The sequence below is a fragment of the Talaromyces atroroseus genome (assembly GCF_001907595.1).
Source record: "Talaromyces atroroseus strain IBT 11181 chromosome Unknown scaffold_2, whole genome shotgun sequence".
Taxonomy (NCBI): Eukaryota; Fungi; Ascomycota; class Eurotiomycetes; order Eurotiales; family Trichocomaceae; genus Talaromyces; species Talaromyces atroroseus.
In genome coordinates this window covers 1,659,217-1,681,128 of record NW_017971434.1, presented here as the reverse complement: position 1 = coordinate 1,681,128, position 21,912 = coordinate 1,659,217, and the positions used below count along the sequence as shown (strand labels likewise).

Here is a 21,912-nt window from a genome sequence, read left to right as displayed (position 1 = left end):
AATTTGTGTGCTCTTCCGTACCGCCTTATCCGTGTTTATTGCAGTAAGCAAGGAGAAGAGGAAAAGAGAATTGTCAGTTATTTTTGTTCTCTTGGCTGAATGGGTGCTTATTTGGACTTTATAGAGACAATCACGTGTCCTTCGTATACTACATAGTATATAATAGCAATTCATAACAGGAATCAGGTAATACGAGCTGTCTGTGAGTCTGTAATCCCCTCTGTATCGAACAGCATTGAAAGTCTGTATTTTATCTAAAAATAGCGCCCGATGCCTTACAAGTCTGCCATTCCATGACGGAGGAACTTACACCCAATCTCAGAGTCCAATTCATAGATTAAACTGCGACGCCCCCAACGACATAGTGCCCACGGAATATAGTGTATCGCTGTACGGAGCAGGCGCACCGAAGACCGACAAAGCGGTCTGATCTGCTGACATGCAGATCAGACGGTGTCGCACTGCATCTAGTTGCTGTTCTTCGATATTGAATTCAGTGGATGAAAAGTGAATCAGGCCACCGGCGCCATTCCTTTGAATGTATTTGATGCACACACTATATGATATATATATATAAATCATACACTGTATATCAGATATGAACATCAAGAATCGAATGTAGAATCAGTAATTATACAGCAAATATGCTGGCCAGGTCGCCACCTCCATCGGCCGATATAAAATAGAAAAAAATGATAGTGGAGCCAGCGGGTCCGCCCCGCCAAGTGCCGCGCCGACTCCGCCGCGAAAAAAAATAAGCAGGTCACGCGCCCGGGGCCAGACTGTGGGCCCAGGGCGCTAGGCCGTGCTGGGCTTGTCTGGGGCTGTCGAGTTACAACTGTCACCTTCTGCCTCGGATTTGTTTAATTTATGCTTGAAATTTGACTATCGATATTTGATAACGAATTCATGAGTACTATCTCCATTGACCAACTACGGAGAATGCCCGTGAAAGCCGGCTGGCAATTTAAGCTCTTAGATACTAATCGGAATACTACCTCCGCGCATTACATAAATACCTGAGCAAGCTTGGGTAACTATGGAATATATCAATGTTAGGATGCCCAACTGAGTCACATACCCTCAGCAACTAGGTGGTCTCTCTGTTTTGGTCTGGACACTGTAGGCTATCTGTTCAGAAGGTTTAGCTAATATGAAAAAAAATTCTAAACCTATTATACTTTATAATAAAGATGGTACAGTGTACGGAGGATATGGTTCTATTGTAGAAGCAAGTTAGGGGCTGTACCATCTAATACTCATCAGCGTCCAAGCATTGGCAAAGAACATCAGCGAGATACTAGTAAAGTGAATCGTCTATTGGATCTTCTAAACTTGTACGGGATATGCAGATGCAAAGTACGGAGTAATGGTGCGAGTTTATGAATTCCTAAATTACATAGTTCCCAATAGCCCATGCCAAAGACTTGTTATGCCAATGCTTGGCCCGTCGATCAAACAATGGTGGATTTGCAAAGTGCAAACACCCCGTGATACGTACGTAGAGCAAACAATAACATCTGCCGGGATTTGCTTCATTTCCAGACCTTGCCCAGACTGACCTCTTTGTCGTCGTGCTTGTTCAGAATTTTGGCTGTCGCCAAGTCAAAGTCCTCCTGTGTCACATGAACTCGTCGTTCCCGCAGGGCGTACATGCCTGCTTCTGTGCAAACTCCCTTCAATTCAGCACCCGAGCATCCGTTCATCTTCTCGGCAATCTTGGTGAGGTTGATACCGCGAGTCAGGTTCATGGAGCGTGAATGAATTCGTAGAATATCAGCTCGAGCTTCCACACTATTTAAAACGCAGACAAGTCAGCATGGCCGCGCAACATAAAACCACTTAGGGACTAGAGAACGAAAAGGAAGCTTACGTAGGTGGCGGAAATTCAATCTTTCGGTCAATACGCCCAGGTCTTAGAAGTGCAGGATCCAGAATATCCAATCGATTCGTCGCCATAATAACCTTGATGTTCTTTGTTGGCTCGAAACCATCGAGCTGATTCAATAGTTCCAGCATCGTTCGTTGGACCTCAGAATCACCACCGCTGCTGCCCTCAACTCGGCTTGATCCAATACTATCGATCTCGTCCATGAAGATGATACTGGGAGCATGCTCTCTTGCCATCACGAACAGCTCTCGCACCATTCGGCTTCCCTCTCCGATATACTTCTGCACCAATTCCGAGCCGCTAACCCGAATGAACTTGCAGTCTGCGTGGTGAGCAACCGCTCGTGCCAATAGTGTCTTTCCTGTTCCCGGTGGACCGTATAGCAACACTCCCTTGGGTTGCGCAATTCCTAGTGATTCGAACAGTTCTGGGTGCTTCAACCCAAGCTCAATGACTTCTTTGATTTCCTTGATTTGTTGGTCAAGCCCACCAATCATGTCGTAAGTGCTGTCTGGGACCTTTTCCACCATCATTAGAGACACGAGAGGATCAACGGATGACGGCAGCATCTTCTCGAGCTTATATGTATCAGAGAGCAGGGAAACGCGTTTTCCTACGGTCAGTTTTGCAATGTCCACGTTATCGGCGATATCGACAACTAGAAACCAATGATTAGCCACCACATCGCATCACCAGGCTTACACACACAAATATATAGTTAGATCATTGATAGAGAAAGCATACCATATTTGCCCTCTGGATGGACCTTGACGAGCACCTTTTTGGTACCCATCACCTTGACTACCTCGCCGACATAAGACCCAGGCTGCTGTAGCAATCCTAGTTCTTCTCTCAAGAGGCGGACCCTGGAGTTGTAATCGTTGCGTTGAGCCTCTAATCTCCTCAAGACAGCCTGTCCTTGTATGATCTCAAGCTTCATGCTCTCGATTTTGTTGCGGTAATAATTATCCAACGCCATGACTGATGAAAGCTAAGGAGGCCGGCTCTCCTTTGACCGCGCAGGAAGGGGTTGTAACGATTCGAAAGAGCGGTGCGGTGTTGGACGAATATTACGTGTATTCCAAAGAGCGTACTGGTGAGCCCACAGGATCGAATGCGAGGGTTTGAGCGCGAGGGTCACGGTGTGTTTGGATGAAGCTCAGCGAGATGACGAAGGATCGATAGATCGATGAGCTTCCATGGCAGCTGCGGCTCGGCAGTACTGCTCACCGCCCACACCAGCCACAGCCGCCAGCAGAGGATTTGTGGCTTTGACGTGTTCCCCACCAGGAGCTCTGCAGACATTATTGATGGAATGGAATCAGAGAATAATGCTTGCTCTATTGTTTCTTACGTGAATACTCGGAGAGGATATGCTAGTACCGTCGATATGCTTATTGCCGTTGTATAGTCAAAGTTACGGTAAAATATCTGTGAAAACTGCTGGGCAAGCTCGTAAAAGGCTCGGTTCCATATGCTTAGCTGAGTACGCACGCCCTGGTACTGGCGATTTATCAAGCAGTCTTCCACCGTAGCATGTTAAGAAACTCCTTCCCTTTGCCCTGTTTTGATTTACATGGCGTAGTCAACAGTCTTGGGAACATTGAGAGATCAGACCTGTTTCTGTGCACGTGAGCCAAGCACATGGATGCTTAAAACCAAATATCCGCGTGGCTGCCTCCGTGTTATCTACCTTCCTCTGCAACCTCAAGCCTCTCAACGAGCGTTCGGGGATATCCCCAACCTCTCCTCTCACAGAAGATGTTTAACAGAGACTGTCGGTGCCACCTGTGAGGTATTCCCCATAATAGTGTGACACAGCCCTGTGAACCGTGAAGCATCTCAACTTCCTGGTTTGGCGGCAGCCTGCTCACGGAGAGAAGACAATCGCTGGGTCGTGAAAACGCGAAAACGATGGCGGAAAATGAAACTGAACGCGACTCGTCGCGCATGTCAGAGAGCTTTATTGCGGAAAACGAGCCGTCGGCTTTTCTGCCCATTGCTCAAACCGACGAAGATGCGTCGTCCACTCGAGAGACATTCCAGCGGCCACGGCCTGGCCACGGCTACGGTAAGCACTGTCATCCCTGCACTTGTGTTCTTCGTGATTTATTCTATCTGCTATTCGCTCCCAATATCAGAATCTCATTATTACATATATTTAGGGACTATTACACAGCCTCCCGGGCAGGGGCATATTGAAGATGAACAACTGCCTCGCGGTCAATCCGGGCGTCCTCAACCTCCCCAATCGCCCAATATTGCAGCTCAACCTGATCGAGGCCGAAAACCGTCTACAATTCGCCGCATGTCCTCCAAACCATACCGTGGTCAGGAGTTCTCTGTCGATGACGAAGCATATGAAGTTGAGCGGGACAATGCCTTACAACAAATGGTAAACACTGCGCAGCCTTCCCCAAGAATCGCCCCAATTGCAAACAAAAATTCGACAATAAGGCGGAGGACCAATGCGCCGACGTTTCAATCGCGCAAACAAAGCTCGCAAGATGCAGAGGATGACTTTACGCTTCCTGAGGCAGGGCCGAGCAACTCTGGAGAAGACGACCTACGGGAATCGGAAGAACAAGATTGTGACGATGAAGGCCATCTCAGCGATGCAGAGAGTTTTACACTAAGGGATCGCCAAGCTGCAATTAATGAAACACACCCTTTTGGTATCAGGATTTGGAAACCTGCTCTATATAAGAAAAACCGCTCCGTCGAGAAGACTGCTGAGGGTGACATCCACTCGTCACCCGGCGGGCGCGTAAACAACCTTCTATTCCTTGTCAATCTAATGTGGTCTGTTATCTTCGGATGGTGGCTTGCAGCTGCCGCCATGCTAGGTGCCATAGCTTGCTTTCTGTGCATTTCTTCGCCTCACGCGAAGGAATACGGCAAGGTCTTTTTCGGTCTATCTCGCTACATGCTCTACCCTTTTGGGTCGTTCGTGCGGTTAGAAACTGATGAACACTATGTAGATGAGGACGAAGGCGAGGGGCGCAGTATCAGTGAATACGAGCAGTGGCAGAGTGGAGATCTAGAACATGGGCGGCTGTTCTTTGGCCCTTTGAGTAATCGATCCCTGGTCGGTCGACGACGAAGTAGCATTGATTCAGGCTTTAGCGAGCATGATAGTCTCCTTGGGCACGCTGGTAGAGGGGGTCTCCGGGGCACGAATTCTTCAAGACCAAAACGACGATTATTTGGCCGCGGAGAGTGGAGCCTGGCTAGGGTTGTCTTTTTCGCATTTTTCTACTTCCTTACAGGTCCACTGATGCTTCTAGTATCCTTAGTCTGCTGGCTACTTGTTTTCTGGATACCCATGGGTCGTGTCATGAACATACTTGTCGACCATCTTCGCCGTCATCCCCTTGCTCTGTCTTTTCATTCTGATAACACTTACGCTCGGCTACCATCCAGTCCATCCTCTTCCATCCTTCTCTGTACCTATCGTGCGGCGGGTCTACGTTACTGGAAGTATACGATCGATGGAACGAACATTTTCCTTTTCAATCTTATGAGCATTGTCGCTTTTGTCATCTTCGACTATTTCGTACTAGATGTCACTTTCGGACTCGAATCGTGGTTGACGCACCCAGGACTCGTCTTTACTTTGTCCCTTTTGTCAATCATCCCGCTGGCATATTTTATCGGTCAGGCAGTTGCTTCTATCTCTGCTCAATCTTCCATGGGACTGGGTGCTGCTATCAATGCCTTTTTCTCAACAGTTGTGGAAGTCTTTCTCTACTGTGTGGCTCTTGGACAGGGTAAAGCTCAATTGGTAGAGGGCAGCTTGATTGGCAGTATCTTCGCTGGTATTCTATTTCTTCCCGGTTTGTCAATGTGTTTCGGTGCAATCAGACGCAAAACGCAACGATTCAATGTGAAGTCCGCAGGTGTTACTTCAACTATGCTGTTGTTTGCGGTAATCGCTGCCTTTGGACCAACTTTATTTTATCAGATATACGGCAGTGTAGGTCTTAGCCTTTCGATATGACTCGTTGTTATTAAATACTAATTCATACCAGCACGAGTTGAACTGTCGGTCTTGTGTCAATGCATCAGATGAACGTGATTGTCGTCGATGCTATTTTTCGCAATCTGCTACTGTGAACGATGATTTCTTTCGGAAAGCCGTACAGCCGTTCTGCTGGTTTGCGGCTTTCTTCTTGTTTCTATCATATATTATTGGCCTCTGGTTCACCCTAAGGACCCATGCAGCAGTCATATGGACAACTGATGGAGACGAGAAGAAGATAGCTCCAGTGGGAGTCGAAGCTCATCCACAGGACTCGCGACCGATCAATATTGCAAACGGTCTACCTATGTTAGGTGGCGACTTACAACCCAATAGTATCCGTGAGTCTCAGCTCTACAAGCGTATCCTGGGGCATTCGTTAGAGCAAATTGGCCTTCCACATGATGAATTTGACGCCACCTTCGTTACAGGTGGAGTGTCGCCGCAACTAGACCCTCTTTTACAGAAAACCCACGATGATCAACATGGGTTACACCTTCGCGGGCTTACGGAAGAAGATAATGAAAGCTTGGCACGTCAAGTTGCTGAGGTTGCAGCGACTGCTGCTACAGTAGCTGCACATGATTCTGCTCGCGCTCATCGGAGAGCTGCAAGTTCGCAAGCGTCGGGACGGCCTCAAGCAACTAAAGCTTCTACACACCATCCAGGTCCTATTGCTGAGGAGCAGGAGTTTACTGGGGTACCGGTTGAGACTACGCATGCGGGCGGCGGTCACGATGCGCCAAATTGGAGCAAAACCAAGAGTGCAGTCATACTTCTCGGTGCAACAATTCTGTATGCCATCATCGCCGAAATTCTCGTTGACACTGTGGATGTTGTCTTGGACAGCGTGGACATCGATGAGAAATTTTTGGGAATCACACTATTTGCATTGGTCCCTAATACGACTGAATTTCTGGTATGTGCTTTATTCCCTCTTAGATAAACTTGGGTTCATGTGGACCTATTGAGACTTTCTGGCTAACTTTCATATGTGTTTAGAATGCTATCTCGTTTGCCATGAATGGAAACATAGCCCTTTCCATGGAGATTGGCTCCGCATACGCTCTTCAGGTTTGCTTACTACAAATTCCAGCGCTCGTATTATACAGTGCTGTGAATGCGCAATTCATAGACCCAGCCGACCTCAGCAGCCACTCATTCAAGTAAGTTCTGCTCTTATTTGTTTTGTACCCGAACGACTGCGACTACCAAGCCAATGTCTAGATAGTCAATCAACTAACTCCTTTTCTAGCCTTATATTCCCACAATGGGATATGATTACAGTGATTCTCTGCGTTTTCCTTCTATCATATGTATATGGTGAAGGTAAGAGCAATTACTTCAAAGGATCAATCCTTGTCTTAACCTATTTGGTCGTTATAATTGGCTTCTACTTGTCTGGTTACAACGATCTCGATACGTTGGGCATTGACCGTTTCGATACCTTAGCTCTTGGCTCAAAGCAGCAGAAGTTTTACACTATAGGGCAAACTTCAAGCGGTATTGCTTATTCTGCACCGGTGGAGCTATGAATGAGTGGAGGGGAAATAATTCAAACATTAAAGTTAGTTGATTTACATTGCATTGCATTGCATACATGCTATGCAAGATGTCTCTTCGTCAAGCATGTCCCCCTTCCTTGTCTATATATTTCAGGCGGGCCTTGTTATCAGTTCATAATCCATCTCGTACATCCTTGGTTATTTAGTCAGTTGTTACATGTTCCATTGAGCCCTTGCTTTTTTATTTTTGCCTCTTTTCTACCTTACTCTCTACATTGTTTTCGGGCATTTCTTACCAGTTTGCATTGTTAATATTACTGCATGATATAAGCTAGGTATCATTGGCTCTCCTTGAGAATTCTGAGCTGGGGAGTCCTCGACTGTACTTCTTTCTACCAGCGCCGTGTCCTACCACAATCTGCTTACGTGTTCTTGTAGCAAGGCCATGGATTTCTCATAGACGCTGCACTGAACGAAAATGCGGTTTGCAGTAATATAGGCTTGTCTGTCATTCGTGAAGTTAAGTATCAAAGCATTAACAGCTAAATATAGGTTTAATCCCTCAAAGGAGCATTTGAAGAGGGAAATTCTAAGATAGGAAACTTATTATAATACTAATAAACTAGGGAGTACTTGATTATCATAGCCTAATATCGCGGAGGCATTACAGATTTTATGATTAAGATTTTATATATTCTTTTCAATAGTATATTATTTACAGTTCTGTTACAAAGATATCGATTTTATAGCTGCTGCCTTAATGGGTTTCTTGGCTTCGTGGATTAGAATCTTGGACATGTCCGACTTGTCAGTACAAATAGGGTTGTATTAGATCAGTAGAATCCAAAGCCATCAGTATGCATTCAAGCGCCTACACAGCGCCCAAGGCTAGGTTGCATAGACACAGCTTGCAGCTGTCGCTCATCATTGCCTTGGAAGAACTAATCAACACTTGAGAGTTGGTCCTTAGGGAGGCACTAACCGCCCTTGTGCGTGAGGTATCCCATGGCGGCGGAGACGATGCTTGATACATACTCGAAGGCTCGATGGTTTTTGAAGCAGAAAGAGGACGAACGTTTTCAACTGCAAGCAGGCATAATCTCAAATGGGGCTATATCGAGTCAGCCGGCATGATATCCCATTCGGGATTCCATTCGAAGAATTCCAGATCAGAAGTCGGAAGGGTATCAAATAACTGTAGAGAGCTCCCCAAATTCATAAACGGATCAAATTGCGCCGTCTGATTCCAGGTTAATAGTCCATCGGCGAACAGAAGCCGATTAATCTCGTCCGTAATTCCCGCTTCCTCTTCTAATGAATAAACCGTACTATTCCAGTTTGTGAATGCAGTTGTAACCTTTTGCGCCAATGAAGACAACGTGTCCGCACAAGCAGTAGCTTCGCTCCATCGTTGGCCGATATTGGTTAGAAGCTGGAGGCATTGAGGAATAGAGAAATTCAAAAAGTTCTCCGCCTCTTCTCACATCGGTTGCCAGTCTCGGAACGACCAGCAAGCGTCTAGTGAGATAAGACAAGTTTCAAATAAAATATGAACACCGTGCCAAGGATAGAATAGCCGGCGGTGTTGCTCTTGCTTGAGATAGTCTTGAACGAGTACAATGGAGGAAGATAACACAAGACGTCGGTCCTCATGTGTTCGTATTCGAAGCCGCGGCGTTGGTCGATGAATTCGTGCTACAAGGTGATGGAATTGGACGTGTTTGAATTCTAGCATATGGTATTTTTCGTATTCTTGGGCAATGCCATACCAGGCCTCTAGACGGCCGGATATGTCTTGAATCCACTCTTCTATTGTCGAACAGCCGAATTTAGAAAGACTCTCCTCGAGATGGAGTACTCGGTGCACCTCGGTTTCTAGAGCGCGATATCGGTAGATATGGTTGGCGACAGATTTTCTATCGTGATGATAAGCCACGGATGGTTCTTTTTCACTGTTTTCAAACTGGTTTTGAGTTATTGTCAGTAAGTTAAAAGAAGTGAAAATGAAGGGTGAGAACTAACTTTCACAGTAATTGTCTCTTCTGGAAAAGACAGTGGCAGTCGAAGATTAGAAGATAGAGATCGCTCCATACCATATGTCACCCAGAACAATCTCCGGCGCTGGAGCCCTTCCTGCTTACCAAGTCCCTCGGGACATTCCATGTACAATCCCAAACTTAAAACAATTCTGGCCGCGTTGGCAATGCACGTCCAATTGTCCACTCTTTCCGGGCATAGATGCGCGTAGTGAGCTAGAAGAAGGGAAATTTGAAGAGCCTGTATTTCTCCTGGATCTTTGAAGACCTGAAGATGCTTAATGGCCGAATTGTAGAAGGTATCTGACGCAGCCCGAGCTTGATCATCCGCTTTCCATGTGAGAGTCATCGCTGATATAGCGAGAACAATTAACAGTACAAAATATTCAAAGTGTCCTAGGCCTGGTGCTACCGGAGTTCCGTAAAGCAGCAGAGAACTTGTATCCCCAAGTTCTTCGTGCTGGGTCTTTTCGACAATGTCTTCCAGCATGGATTGCGAAACACAAGGATACTGTGGTAGGTGAATGTCGACGTAGTTAAGTATCATTCGTTGGATGGCAGGGAATGGAACGCTACTTAAATTCACCACATTGCCAGGAGAATGTTTGGCTTGCCGCTTTGGCACCTGCAGCTTTTCATGGACGGCAGGCGGTGATTTCTGCATGCTCGGCGAGTCCTGCCTTCGCTCTCGAACAACAGCAAATGGTGGACAGGAGGGACGAAAGAATAGCGCTGGGGAGATCTGAGAGCGCAAATACGTCCCCGATGAAGGTAATCCTACCGACATTGTGGCCTGGGCCACCTTCATAGACATCAAGTATGACGCATTCTGAGAACCGGCGCGGAATGGAAGCACCTGGGCTTCGAGTTCTGCCACACGGGCTTCCAAAGACCTTACGAGGCTTAAATTATGTGATGGTACTTCTATCAGCAAATGCAATGCTTATATCGCGGAAGTAACAATCTACTCACCTTCTTGGAACTGCTTGTCTTGTCACAGGATCGAAACCTAAGCAGCTCGCATTTACAACCTTGCAGGAAGTACAGGCCGGAAACTTGAAGTCACACTGCAAGCAGTTAGCAATCGACTATCTATTCGATTCAAGCATGCTGGCTAGAGATGATACCTTCGTCTTGCGCTTTCGACACCGCGTGCATACTTTGGTTGAGCGGCGATGAGACCGCTGCATTCTGAGGTCGAAAAGCACGCTACCACGTAGATCTTGTGGTCTTCTCGCATCTCATGGACAATTTACTGAACAATTGATGTCTCTAGTGAGGTTGAGTTGGCAGCTATCTACTTATCTACGCACTAAGCCGTAAAGGGCAACAGGCGCAAAGCGGGGCCGTGAGGCGTGACTGCCTTGAACTTCTGCAGAACATCCCAGAGAATCTTCTTCCTTTTTTGCTTCTCTAATGTAGTGTTCTATTTGGTAGCATCGACACTGAAGAGTACGTGCGGCAGCGATAGGCAGTGAGGAGGCCAGCAGATGGGCCTCTCCGTAGGCGGTGTATTTCCAGAAACCTCTACTCATCAACAGTCATTGATCGTTCGAACTCTACGAGGTGAGCACAATGCTTCAGACGTGCTCGCGATGTCGAAGCCAAAGAATAAAGGTGCTTGGCTACTCTATCGTTCTCTTTGGCATCCATTCTGACAGCGCAGTGCGATTCTTTGCTCCCGGCATGCGCGAATTGTGCCAAAAACGACCTGGAATGCACTTTCAGAGACGATGCTCTGCAGGAGGACATTCCTAGAAGGTATCAATAGGCCTCCGTTTCTTCTCGCAATCTTGACTGATAGCTTCAGCTATGTCCAATCTTTGAATGATCGAATCGAGGAGCTGAGCTCTCAACTGGCATTGCAGTTCAGCCGCCCCGTGAGGTAAGTCTTTTATGGAGAGAGAAATTGAAGCCTATATCTCGGTTCACTAATCATTCTACGCAGCACACCAGGATCAGGTGAGGCAGACTCAGATGACTCTTTTCATGTCCTGATGCCTGGTCCTGGAAAGAATCTTTATTTGGACCTATCACTGCCGTCACGCATTACAAGAGTAACGTATGAAGTACTCGCGGGCCAGCAGAAACCAAATGGTATCTCAGCTATGATTGATGATTACAACTCCAATCCACCTGGTTTTGTAAACCTCGATCGCTCTCTACTTACCCCTGGGACAATCCGCTTTCTTCTCGGTTGCTATGATAGATGTATCCGCCCTCAATACGGTATCCTCATCCCGGAAACTTTGCATTATGATGGCATGAATTTGCAGAAACAGCCAGATATGCAAAAATTTAACATCCTAATGGCATGCGCGATTTCTGCTGCTCGCGAAAGCTACCATTCCCCTCATTGGAAACCATTCGCACAGCTGTGTCGGGACTGGGCCGCTGATTTGATCACACCAATAATACTACCGGCAAATGTCGACTCCCTCACCGCGATTCTGTTGCTGCTTATATATGAATTGGCGGACCCGAGCAGAGGTTCTCTCTGGGAGTTGCTCGACCTTGCAACACGGACGTGCTTGCAACAGGGCTGGCACAAGACGATAACGGCATTGTATCCTAGCTTATCTCCGCTAGGCAGCGGAGAGAATGCAGACGCGGGCGCACACAATGAAGCTGCGGTTCGGTTGCTATCAATCCTCCGAGGGATTGAAGGGTAAGAGCTGAAAATATCGCACCTAGTCAGCTACATACCAAGGCTTACTTACTCAGGTCACTGCGAACAATCTTCTGTCGACCAACCATGCTGAATGGACCTAAATGGCCGGCCACATCGCATGATAATTCAGCATTTTTGTGTTACGACCGGATTTATCACGCAATCTACCGTGATAGACAAATGTACAATGGCAAGAAGTGCCCCTTCACCGGCGACCTTGCCGCGCTGTTAAACATGGCGGAGGCTCTACAAACGGAGACCACAATAAATCACGAAATATGGTTATTGTCACTACCTATCTGCGTCAAGCACAAGCAATGTGTCTTTTGCTTCCAAGAGGATGACGACAACAACGGCAAAGGAATGAGGACGTTGAGACAGAGGGTGCTTGACGCGGCCTCACAGCTAGTATCAGTGGTTTATCAGTCTGCTACTGTCAAGGACGGTTTCATTGCACCTTTTATAGCCAGCTCAAAGACACTAGTTGCAGGGTGCGCGATTGCGACAGGAATTTCAAAGAAATGGACAACCCCACAGTCAAGCACGAAAGATTTGATCAAGTGCACGGATATTCTTTCCCTTTTCGCACCACATTGGAAGGGTGGACATGGTTATCTCCAGGTTTGGAGGAGTATAGTTGACCTTCTTGATATGCAAGGCACATGAATTCATTTGTCTAGTACTCTTTTACATACAGATAGCGTTTGGATTCGTTAAGTTCACCACCAACTCATTTATTCAATGGTCAAGACTCGTACAGGTGGAGATAAACTCGGCTTACCAAATGAAACTTCAGCCCTGAGATTATTCAGGTCGAGGATGACCGTGGCCAGCGTTTCCATTCTCTCGATACCGACGGTGTTTGGGGGGTTGGATCGACAGATCGAGTACGGTGTTCCCTGCTCGTCCTTCATCCACGTCCGGATTTTGTCAATAGTGGCTGCTTCAGAGCGAGACAGCTCTTTGATGCGTTCAAGTCTGGAAAACGAGTTTGCAGACGGATGATCGCGAATCCCCTTAGGCAGGTTTGGCGACCAGAGATGATTTGTGTGAAAAATGGTTGCGAAACCAGGGGCAGGAAAGATCGGAGCCAGTCCTCTCGGTGTACATTCGATAGTCGCGACTTTACCACTTTTGTCTCCAATCACCAGGTTGGCGCATGAGGCCATTCCCTTTTCTGTCAACATCGCGAACGCCTCGTCGAAGGAACTGCATTCCAGTACACGCCTCATGGCAATATGTATTGGCAGATGGGTTTTATTCACAGTTCCACATCTGATTGCATTCATACATACGCCAACTCCAACATCGTTGATACCAAACTTTCCGACGATTCCAGCCTCGCCCATCATACGAAATCTCGGCTTTCCTGCTTTTCTAATGTCGAAAAACGTGGTGGCATTTCCTGCTTCTCCCACCCAGTCCCAATTTTGGGCAACATATGTCCGGGATTCGTCGTCATTGCGTGAGGCAACAGACGTGCACCCATCTGAATAGTTTGTAAGAGCAATCTCGCTACGGACATTCAACGCCAGAATGTCTAGGAAGTCGACCCTGGCGCCGGCGGCAATCCCACGCATCTCTTCGACGAGATCGGGTTCATTCTGCTCTAAAGCCGGCAGGTATGTTGCGGCCCTGGCCTTTGATTCGGCCCAATCTGCCTCTGCAGTCTCGACAAACAATCTCGCATAGTTTGCAATGCACACGGCGATTCTATTTGGGATTTGGCTCCCATGAGCGAAACCGATTTCCCATGGCGAGCCGCTGGCGATCACCTCGGGAACGCCGTTCCAGGTTGGGGCTGTATCCAAGCAAGCCATCATGTCTGTGTGCGTTATAATCAATAAGGACTGAGTATTGAATTACCTTTGAGCTTTATGCGCTCCGTATGTATGCGAAGACGTCCACAAGATAAGCGCCAGCGATATGTAACGGCTTACTCCGTCGGCCTTCTTTCCGCTCCGCTTTGGTCCGATAGCCCTAAGCCATTGCCATATGTTTCGAGAAGCATAAGTGACTGAATTATTTACACTGCATGTCAAGTTATTACGAGTCGTTCGCATGTGGAGTTTCAGGCACCATAGCCAGATCATCAGTCAATCATGTCATGCCTCGTCGAATATGCACCTCCATCGATCAACATTACTTACATGTGGAAGCTGTAGTAACCTCTTAAATTATAAAATATTGAGGCTCCGAGTGTAGTCACCCCTTCAAGATCAACAATCAGCCTCTTACTCCTCATCTACAAAGGGAGTAGCCTTGCTACTCAGCACTGATCCAACAAAATTCTCTTCGCTTCTCGCGCGCCCGAGACGAGTAGTCTGTATGACTAGCTCTTTTTCTCCCGAAAAGGCATTAATAGCTTTCTGTTTAGGGCTTGCTATGCGTGAGGGGAGCATTGCGGGTTATCTCGCGGCCTGTCGCTTTCAAGCGTCGCTGTTGTCCGGGCAGATTGTGCATGCCTCATACAATTTGGTTTGCAGCGATTCAATCACACTTTTGCCCATTTTGTCGTTTAAAAGATATCAGGTAGACAAACACAACCAGAAGCCAGAATTGCATGTTGTTGCACTAGTCACTAACATGGACAACCTAATTGACGGCTTCAAATATGTTGCTTCTCTTGGGCCAGCGCCGAAGGACAGTCAATACAGCAAAACGCTTACGACGACATTATGAACACTCACAACAGCCCTGAAGAAGCATACGACTTGTGCCTTACGGAAAAAAATCCCCATACGTCGCGGGCTTGGTCAAGGAGTCTTTACGGTTCTATCATCCACTCAAACTTCTCCCGGCGCGACAGGTCTATAAGGAGTTCGACTGGAAAGGGGCGAGCATTTTACATCGCATAGTCGATGCCGTAATATGCTGTGGTCTTCTAGTATGCAATTCTATCTGGTATTCCCACAGAATGAGAGTTTAGGGCAAGACGCCGGCTTTGGGCGTGCGCCCAGCATCCCCGCACGCCTACCGCCGATGAGGGTTGATAGAAGATACGAATGAATACATGCATCCATCTATCAGGGCATATCTTCTTTTCATACAACAATTATTGCTTAATACGTGAGATGGGATTCGTGATGTGTGATGCTGCTACTACGCGACGGTGCGGGTATGTACGTCTTTTGCTCTCGTTTCTCACTATTCCTTTCCATCACCCATAATCCAATTTACCTGCAGAGTTAAAGGAGCGTGGGTTTCGGTCTGGGAAAAGGGGGTCTTGCTCTGACATAACATCAGCTTCGAAATGGAGTCGTTTACTGATGCTGCAAAGTAGCGTTAATCAAGCAAACAGGAATGCTACGTTTTAGAACAATACATAGATCACACTTGGCCCAGGTAAATGAACCTTTAAATCATGGATTTACTGAATAGGAAATCCCGCCAGGGTATACTTCTACCGACATACCCAATGAGTAGCTCTGCATGCTTGTATCTATTTACATAACCAACCAAGTATGAAGTCTACCTGGCATGTGTGCGAGCGCCTTCGCACACATGCATGCCACGATGGACGACAAAGTGAAAATTGCTAGATAGAGTCAGACATCGAATCAACGCGTTAGTTCCTGTAAGCGTCGGCGACCCGCGGTGGGGAGGCTTATCCAGCTCGCATTGGGCCGATCTCCAACAGGCTTATCGCCTGGATGTTACTATCGCCAGTATATCGTCGAGATTATGTATGGTGGATTCTCTGAGGACGGCGAAGGACAAATGCATAAGACATACGGCCTCCCCGTCCAAGCCCTGATTTCCCATGCTAATCCGTCCATCTACATACACTTCGGAGAGAGTACATTATCACAAGAGACCTCACTACTAACTATGTCGGCGGCCGTCAACGTTTCAAACAACAATCAACAGCCAGATATTGAGCAGCCAGAGAAAAAATATGAAATCTGCTTGCAAGACAAACCCCGGACTGAAGCCGGTCAGATAATCATGTTGAACGGTGAGCCAGTACATAGCCGTCCGTTCTGGTGATAATGATCGTGTGTGCTCATGGGAAAACTGTTTGCAGGCTACTCGGAGGAGCAGTACAAGAAGCTGACCAGGAAAATTGACCGCTTCCTGCTTCCGATGATGTTGGTGTCCCGTTCCTTGTTCGTTGGCTGGAGGATGTATTGCTGAGATGGGCCGAACAGGTTCTTTTGCTATGGCATCCAGCAGACCGATAAAACTTCGACCAGCTTGCAAGCAGTAAGAACGAGCAATTCTGTTCATCAATGAACCCATGAGCCTGACTGTCATTGAGCTTTTTGGAATGGAGACGGATCTAGGACTGCACGGCCAGCAATATCAATGGTTGACTACCATGTATGCCAGCCACCCCTGGATCATAACCCTAAACCTCCCGTGGACTGACAGCTCCGAGATTCTACCTAACGTACTTGATTGGTGAATTTCCATCCAACTACCTGCTGCAGCGTTGGAAGGTCGGACTTTCTCTGTCCATTTATATGACTGGATGGGGTGAGCCAGTCAATAAATATGCCATCTTCGAGATTATGGCGTCGAAACTAATACCGAGGTCCAGGTATCTGTCTAATCTGCATCAGTGCCGTGCAAAACTGGTCTCAGCTCATGGCCCTCCGCGCGCTTCAAGGCTTTTTTGAAAGCAACATATCTCCAGGGTTTTTGCTGGTGACTGGCATGTGGTACCGTACGGAAGAGCACGCCAACCGCTCGCTCTTCTGGCAGTCGTCCGAAGGTTTCTTTTCCATCGTCTGCAACCTCATCCTGTACGGTATTGCACGGCACGTAGAGGCTGTCGGTGGTATTGCTGCCTGGCGCTGCATTTCGCTTTTTCTGGGCTCACTGACTCTGTGTGGTGCTATTGCTTGCTATTTCATCCTCGGCACGCCGCATGAGGTTCGCTGGTTGACTGAAGACGAGAAAATCATGGCGTAACTGTCTCATCGCTTTCACGCGGCTGTTGGATCTTTGAGCTAATGAGATGGCAAATAGTACAGCACGTACCATCGCAAACCACGTCGGCGAGGACACAGTAGGCAAGAAATGGTCGTGGCCCCAAGTCTGGGAAGCGTTCAGAGACCCCCAACTGTACTTTTCCTTCGTCAACTCGTTCCTTGCCAACATTCCAAACGGGTGTGTATTTCTTCGCCCACGCGTACGTTGGAATCTACTGACACCTCTTTCAGTGGCATTACAACGTTCAGCTCTCTCATGTACGAGACTTTCGGCTTTGACGAGTGGGAGTCCATGCTTTATGGGTGCCCTCGCAATGGTAATATCTACCACCTCCTCGAAAAATCCATGGCGTTTCTTGCCCCAGCTAACCCCAAGCAATCATAGCCGTTTACGTGGTGGTCTTCCTCGTGGTCGGCTTGTATACGCAAAAAGTGAGGAACCAGCGCATGTGGGTGATGATTGCGTCCTGTATCATTCCCTTCGCTGGCTTGCTGGTCATGTCCCTGCTGCCCGACACGGCAGAATACAAGTGGATCAAATGGGGAATGTACATGATGACTGTGGTGTTTTCGCTGTCCATCTTCCTCGGATGGAGTCTCAGTACGTTTCTTCCCCCGCAGCCTCCTCCCTCGCTTGTGATTTATCTCACCAATTGAATAGTCCCTTCCAACGTGGCCGGCAAAACAAAAACGACCGTAGTCTCCTCCATGACTCTTATCGCATACTGTGTGGGAAACATGGGCGGCGCCCAGGTGTTCCAAACCAAGGACGCGCCACGCTATGTTTCCGGAACGGTGGCATGCTCCGTCTGCTTTGGACTGCAGGCCCTTGCAATCCTGCTCTGGCGGTTCTGGTACATGTACGAGAACAGGCGGCGGGACCGTTTGGCGGCAGAGTCTGGACTGTCGGAGGAGGAACGAGTACAGCAGGGTTGGGAACTGGCTCAGGAAGACATGACTGACATGCAGAACCCTAACTTCCGGTACTCCATGTGAGGCATGCTGTCTCAGTTCTTACGTGAAAAGCAGCATAGACAGTGTTCTGCTCGAGGTCGCTAGAAGGATCAATTAGATTATACGTATATGCATTCATCTCCACGTAGCACTGCTAGTTATAGACATCAGTTACTGGTGTCCGAACGAACCTACGTGCTCCTTTGCGAATAAAGCTCTTGGCCTTTGTATCGAGAGAATTAAATCGGTACCCAAATCGACTAGAATAGATATAACTATGACCTAGGTAGGTACAAAACAATCACATACAAACATTCCAGAAATGGGAGATAATTCCGCTGTCCACAAACCAACAAAAGAATCAGTGACTGTTCTCATCTTGATGTCTTTTGTCTTTTCTCTCTCTTATCTTTTATGCAAGCATGCTACTCAAAACGCCCCAATCTCAGCACCTGCACGAGCCAATGTCTCATATACCCTCGGCGGCAATTTGTACTTGATCATGCCTGCAAATAACATCAGGTCTTTGGCCATGATCAACAAATCATCAGCCAATGCTTGACGAATCTCGTTCTCATATGCGCCTGAGTAGAGTCGTTCCCGTTCGCGACCAATGCATGTTATGCTCCAAATGATCAGGTGGCCGATGTTACGAGAGATGACGCTGGGCAATGATGCAAATGATTGAGAGGCGTTGCGGACATATGGAACTGATCCTTTGGCGCGGAGAGGTAGAATCTGTAAATTGTTGATTGCCTTTGTTGGTGTTGTCCAATGATTAGTATAAGAGATCAAAACACCTGTGTATGGGTATAAAAGACTTACATCTAAAGCTGGTGCCCAGTTACCAACTTCGACTTGCCCCTTCGCGTCCAACATCCGAAGCAACAGTCCGCACGCATCGCGGTTGATCTGGCGGATCTTCTGATAATATAGTGCATTACTGTTGTAAAGACTAATCATGTTCCTAGCCAAATCCACGGGATCGTCGACAGTTGTCAGACTCAGACTACTGCCAGGTTCTGCAGCACCCGCACCAGAAACACCGGGTTCTATTCTGGGTTTCAGAGGTTGGAAATCCGAAACGGACTGGCCTAGATCCAGCGCAACGGTATCTGATAGAGCTCGATTGATGATTTCGATAACACGGTCATAGTCTTCTCCGAGGTGGAACAGAAGCACAGCGTCGGCAGTTAAGCCCTTATCGTCTGCGACGGTTGCAGCTTGCACAGTAATAGTCCTTAAAAATTCGTCTTGGTCAACAAGTTTAATAAGTTTTAGGCGGCGTTCGATGGCCCCCTTAATCCTCACGCCGTCCGAGCGAATGTCACCCAGGAGCTTTGCAAAGTCTCTTGTTTCCAAGATAAACTCCCGCAGGGCTTCATGACAGACAGAGGCTTGCGATTTCCCGAGCGACCCGGGGAGGTCAGCATTCAGGCAGATGAGAGAAAAGTAGTCGATAGTCGCTTCGACGTTACCGGTCCTAAATTCACGGGTATACTGGGTGATTAGATAGGCGAAATTGATCTGTGGGAATTGCTTTGTTGTGAATGACACTTAGGAATTCAATGGTCAGTACGTTTGCTATCAATTTGGGGACTTTTTTTTTGTTTTTTTTCTTTTTTCAGATACTCACAAACATCTTCGCCACCAGTGTAAAAGTCCGCAACGCGTAAAAGTCCGTAATAGTCTAGTGCAATAGCAAAATGCACGGCACTAACTGAAGCATGAGATCCAAGATAGGAGATCGCCTGTTCAAACATGCCACCTAGAATTTGAAGAAGAAAGAAGGTTCCATAGCCTCCTGGCGTGTCTTGGCCCTTTGCAAACACCCTTTGGCCAATCTCCGTAATGTCGGTTTGAATGTCTTCGAGGCCAAACACATTCCCTGCGAACTCTTCGACACGGTCATCTTCTCTAGCTAAAACGAACTGTAGCCACATCCAGTCCTCCACACCCTGTCCGACCCCGTCCAGGCGCCTGCGACCCAGGTCGCATCGACCAATTATCTTGTAGCAGGCCATCCGGTAAGGATCAATTGTATTCTCCGGCGCATTTCGCAAGCGCTGTTGATATTCTCCGTTTATCTTTTGTTGCAGGTCTCTGGGTAATCTCCTGCTTTGCGCATATGTAGTCATATACGTGACGAATTTGTGGTCAAGTGACCGAAAACCTGGATCTGAACTGACATACTCGGCAGCCTCGGTCACGAAGCCGCACCGGAGAAGGAAGAAGATCAGTATCCAACAGTAGTCATCACCAACAATCTGCAACTCCGTCCCGTCTGGGGCAAGGTCTTTTCTTGCAGCACGAAGGCGAATGTAGGCACGAATCCTGTTGATGGTGGACGGGATTCCTCCAAGTTGTGCTTCACGTGGGTTCTTAGCAATCGCGGCCTCGACTTCTGAATAAAACAACTGTTCCAAGTATACTCTTGAACCTTCTACAATTCTTTTCCTCATGCTTGTAGCGCCCTTGGAAGTAGAAACTTCATTCAGATAATCGTTGGCAAACACCCTCTCCTTTGATGCGCCAGATTCACTAAAGCTGGATGCGTTACGTGCTTCTCCGGTAATGGATATCAAAGCATGGTATGCTCCCGATAGATGTCGCGGCACCTATAACTGTCAGTCGGCCTGCACAATTTAGCGTTGGGATATAGTGGGCATACATCACCACCAGGATGGTCTTCCACTTCCGCGAATTCGTGGAGAATAGGGTACGGTTTGTCTTCGAGTCTTGCTGCATTGAGATCGCCAACCTTTTTGACAAAAAGACCCATCTTCTCACGCATGAACCGAGTATCAGGGTTCTGAGCTGCTGCCTCACCCCTATCACCGTGGTCTGCGAATAGTTGTGAGCTCGCAAGAACGTTTCCAGGTTGCCCAATTACAGATTTCTCCAGAGCGGAGCGTCCGAAGACACTTCGAGTGCCAGACGGGCCAGGCAGCTTAGTGTGTGTAGAAGTGCGACCGAAGGAACCCCGATTGAAGCTCTCACCACCTGCCAGATCATCTCGAGATGAAAGACCAAAATGCTGAAAGATCTTGCGGCGTTGTTCGTCCCAGTTCATGCTGACTTTCTCCTCCAAAAATGAGTCGAAGTCTCGATGGACTCGAGCAAGGCTCTCTGCTACCATGGCTTGTCGGCCGCGGCGTTGGACGCTTCTCATGAATTTCTCATTGTCGGGATCGAAGTCATCGGCCTGTTTGAACGGACTAGGAGTCGAGGTTTGAACGTCAAGAGCTTTCAGGTCGCGCAATGCATGGCCCGGAGATATCCCAGATGCCGCAAGGAGATAATGGCTATGCAAAAAGATTCCATTGTCAGTAACCCATCCATAGCACTCGTATTGCTCTAGTTGTTACTCACGCCTTTTGGTCTCGACCAGCTTGACGCGTGGCTTTTGAATCTTGGGCACCGAGCTCCCTCGCCTTTCTGCGAATATCATCGAGGCCCAACTGAAGACTTGGCAGCTCTCCATAACTGTGGTCCTGCGAAGTGGAAGCAAAGGGCCGTTTTTTGCCCCTTTCCAACAGGCTGTTGAAGAATGCAGGTTGTGTAGCTTGGGGAGCTTGCGTGGACTGTGCCAACGACGGCTGTTGACTCTGTCCCGTCTCCTGCTGTTGTTGGCTGGCAGTGAACCAACCCGACGTGCTGGCTGGGTTAGACTGTGCAGCGCCTGACGATGCGGCTGGTTTGAAAAAAGATGCACCGAATGCGCCTGACGCCATGATCGCTGGTCAAGCTTTACGGTGGTGAAAACAGGGCGAATGATTCTTTTTTGCTGGCCGAGGGAAGGCAAAGACGCCCGCCAATTTTTCGATTCCTCCGCGAAACTCGGAAAACAAGTGGCCTATCGCGTAGTCCTGACACTCATAGCCTTCATTGGCAAGG

At 47.8% G+C, this 21,912-nt stretch overlaps 7 protein-coding genes across 7 annotated transcripts; 3 read left to right on the top strand and 4 right to left on the bottom strand.

Moving 5' to 3' along the window:
- Window positions 1-1,535: 1,535 nt before the first annotated feature.
- UA08_02690 (26S protease regulatory subunit 8-like protein) lies at window positions 1,536-2,870 on the bottom strand (the record flags this gene model as incomplete). Its single annotated transcript, XM_020264760.1, has 3 exons — window positions 1,536-1,794; window positions 1,874-2,549; window positions 2,636-2,870. The coding sequence occupies 3 exons, from the start codon at window positions 2,868-2,870 to the stop codon at window positions 1,536-1,538; spliced, it is 1,170 nt and encodes a 389-aa protein (XP_020122099.1).
- A 935-nt stretch (window positions 2,871-3,805) lies between these two features.
- UA08_02689 (hypothetical protein) lies at window positions 3,806-7,447 on the top strand (the record flags this gene model as incomplete). Its single annotated transcript, XM_020264758.1, has 5 exons — window positions 3,806-3,962; window positions 4,057-5,867; window positions 5,923-6,831; window positions 6,915-7,078; window positions 7,168-7,447. 5 exons carry the CDS (start codon window positions 3,806-3,808, stop codon window positions 7,445-7,447), a joined length of 3,321 nt encoding a protein of 1,106 aa, XP_020122098.1.
- Window positions 7,448-9,375: 1,928 nt separating this feature from the next.
- Window positions 9,376-10,643, bottom strand: UA08_02688 (hypothetical protein; the record flags this gene model as incomplete). Its single annotated transcript, XM_020264757.1, has 4 exons — window positions 9,376-9,380; window positions 9,559-10,346; window positions 10,426-10,520; window positions 10,614-10,643. 4 exons carry the CDS (start codon window positions 10,641-10,643, stop codon window positions 9,376-9,378), a joined length of 918 nt encoding a protein of 305 aa, XP_020122107.1.
- Window positions 10,644-11,186: 543 nt separating this feature from the next.
- UA08_02687 (hypothetical protein) lies at window positions 11,187-12,125 on the top strand (the record flags this gene model as incomplete). Its single annotated transcript, XM_020264756.1, has 2 exons — window positions 11,187-11,338; window positions 11,402-12,125. The coding sequence occupies 2 exons, from the start codon at window positions 11,187-11,189 to the stop codon at window positions 12,123-12,125; spliced, it is 876 nt and encodes a 291-aa protein (XP_020122106.1).
- Window positions 12,126-12,858: 733 nt separating this feature from the next.
- UA08_02686 (hypothetical protein) lies at window positions 12,859-13,944 on the bottom strand (the record flags this gene model as incomplete). Its single annotated transcript, XM_020264755.1, has 1 exon — window positions 12,859-13,944. The coding sequence occupies one exon, from the start codon at window positions 13,942-13,944 to the stop codon at window positions 12,859-12,861; it is 1,086 nt and encodes a 361-aa protein (XP_020122105.1).
- Window positions 13,945-16,364: 2,420 nt separating this feature from the next.
- Window positions 16,365-18,057, top strand: UA08_02685 (hypothetical protein; the record flags this gene model as incomplete). The annotated part of the gene is made up of 7 exons (XM_020264754.1): window positions 16,365-16,517; window positions 16,558-16,603; window positions 16,668-17,037; window positions 17,099-17,239; window positions 17,293-17,378; window positions 17,447-17,662; window positions 17,723-18,057. 7 exons carry the CDS (start codon window positions 16,365-16,367, stop codon window positions 18,055-18,057), a joined length of 1,347 nt encoding a protein of 448 aa, XP_020122104.1.
- Window positions 18,058-18,444: 387 nt separating this feature from the next.
- On the bottom strand, window positions 18,445-21,749 carry UA08_02684 (hypothetical protein; the record flags this gene model as incomplete). Its single annotated transcript, XM_020264753.1, has 5 exons — window positions 18,445-18,771; window positions 18,841-19,571; window positions 19,652-20,633; window positions 20,687-21,320; window positions 21,388-21,749. The coding sequence occupies 5 exons, from the start codon at window positions 21,747-21,749 to the stop codon at window positions 18,445-18,447; spliced, it is 3,036 nt and encodes a 1,011-aa protein (XP_020122103.1).
- Between the last annotated feature and the right edge of the window lie 163 nt (window positions 21,750-21,912).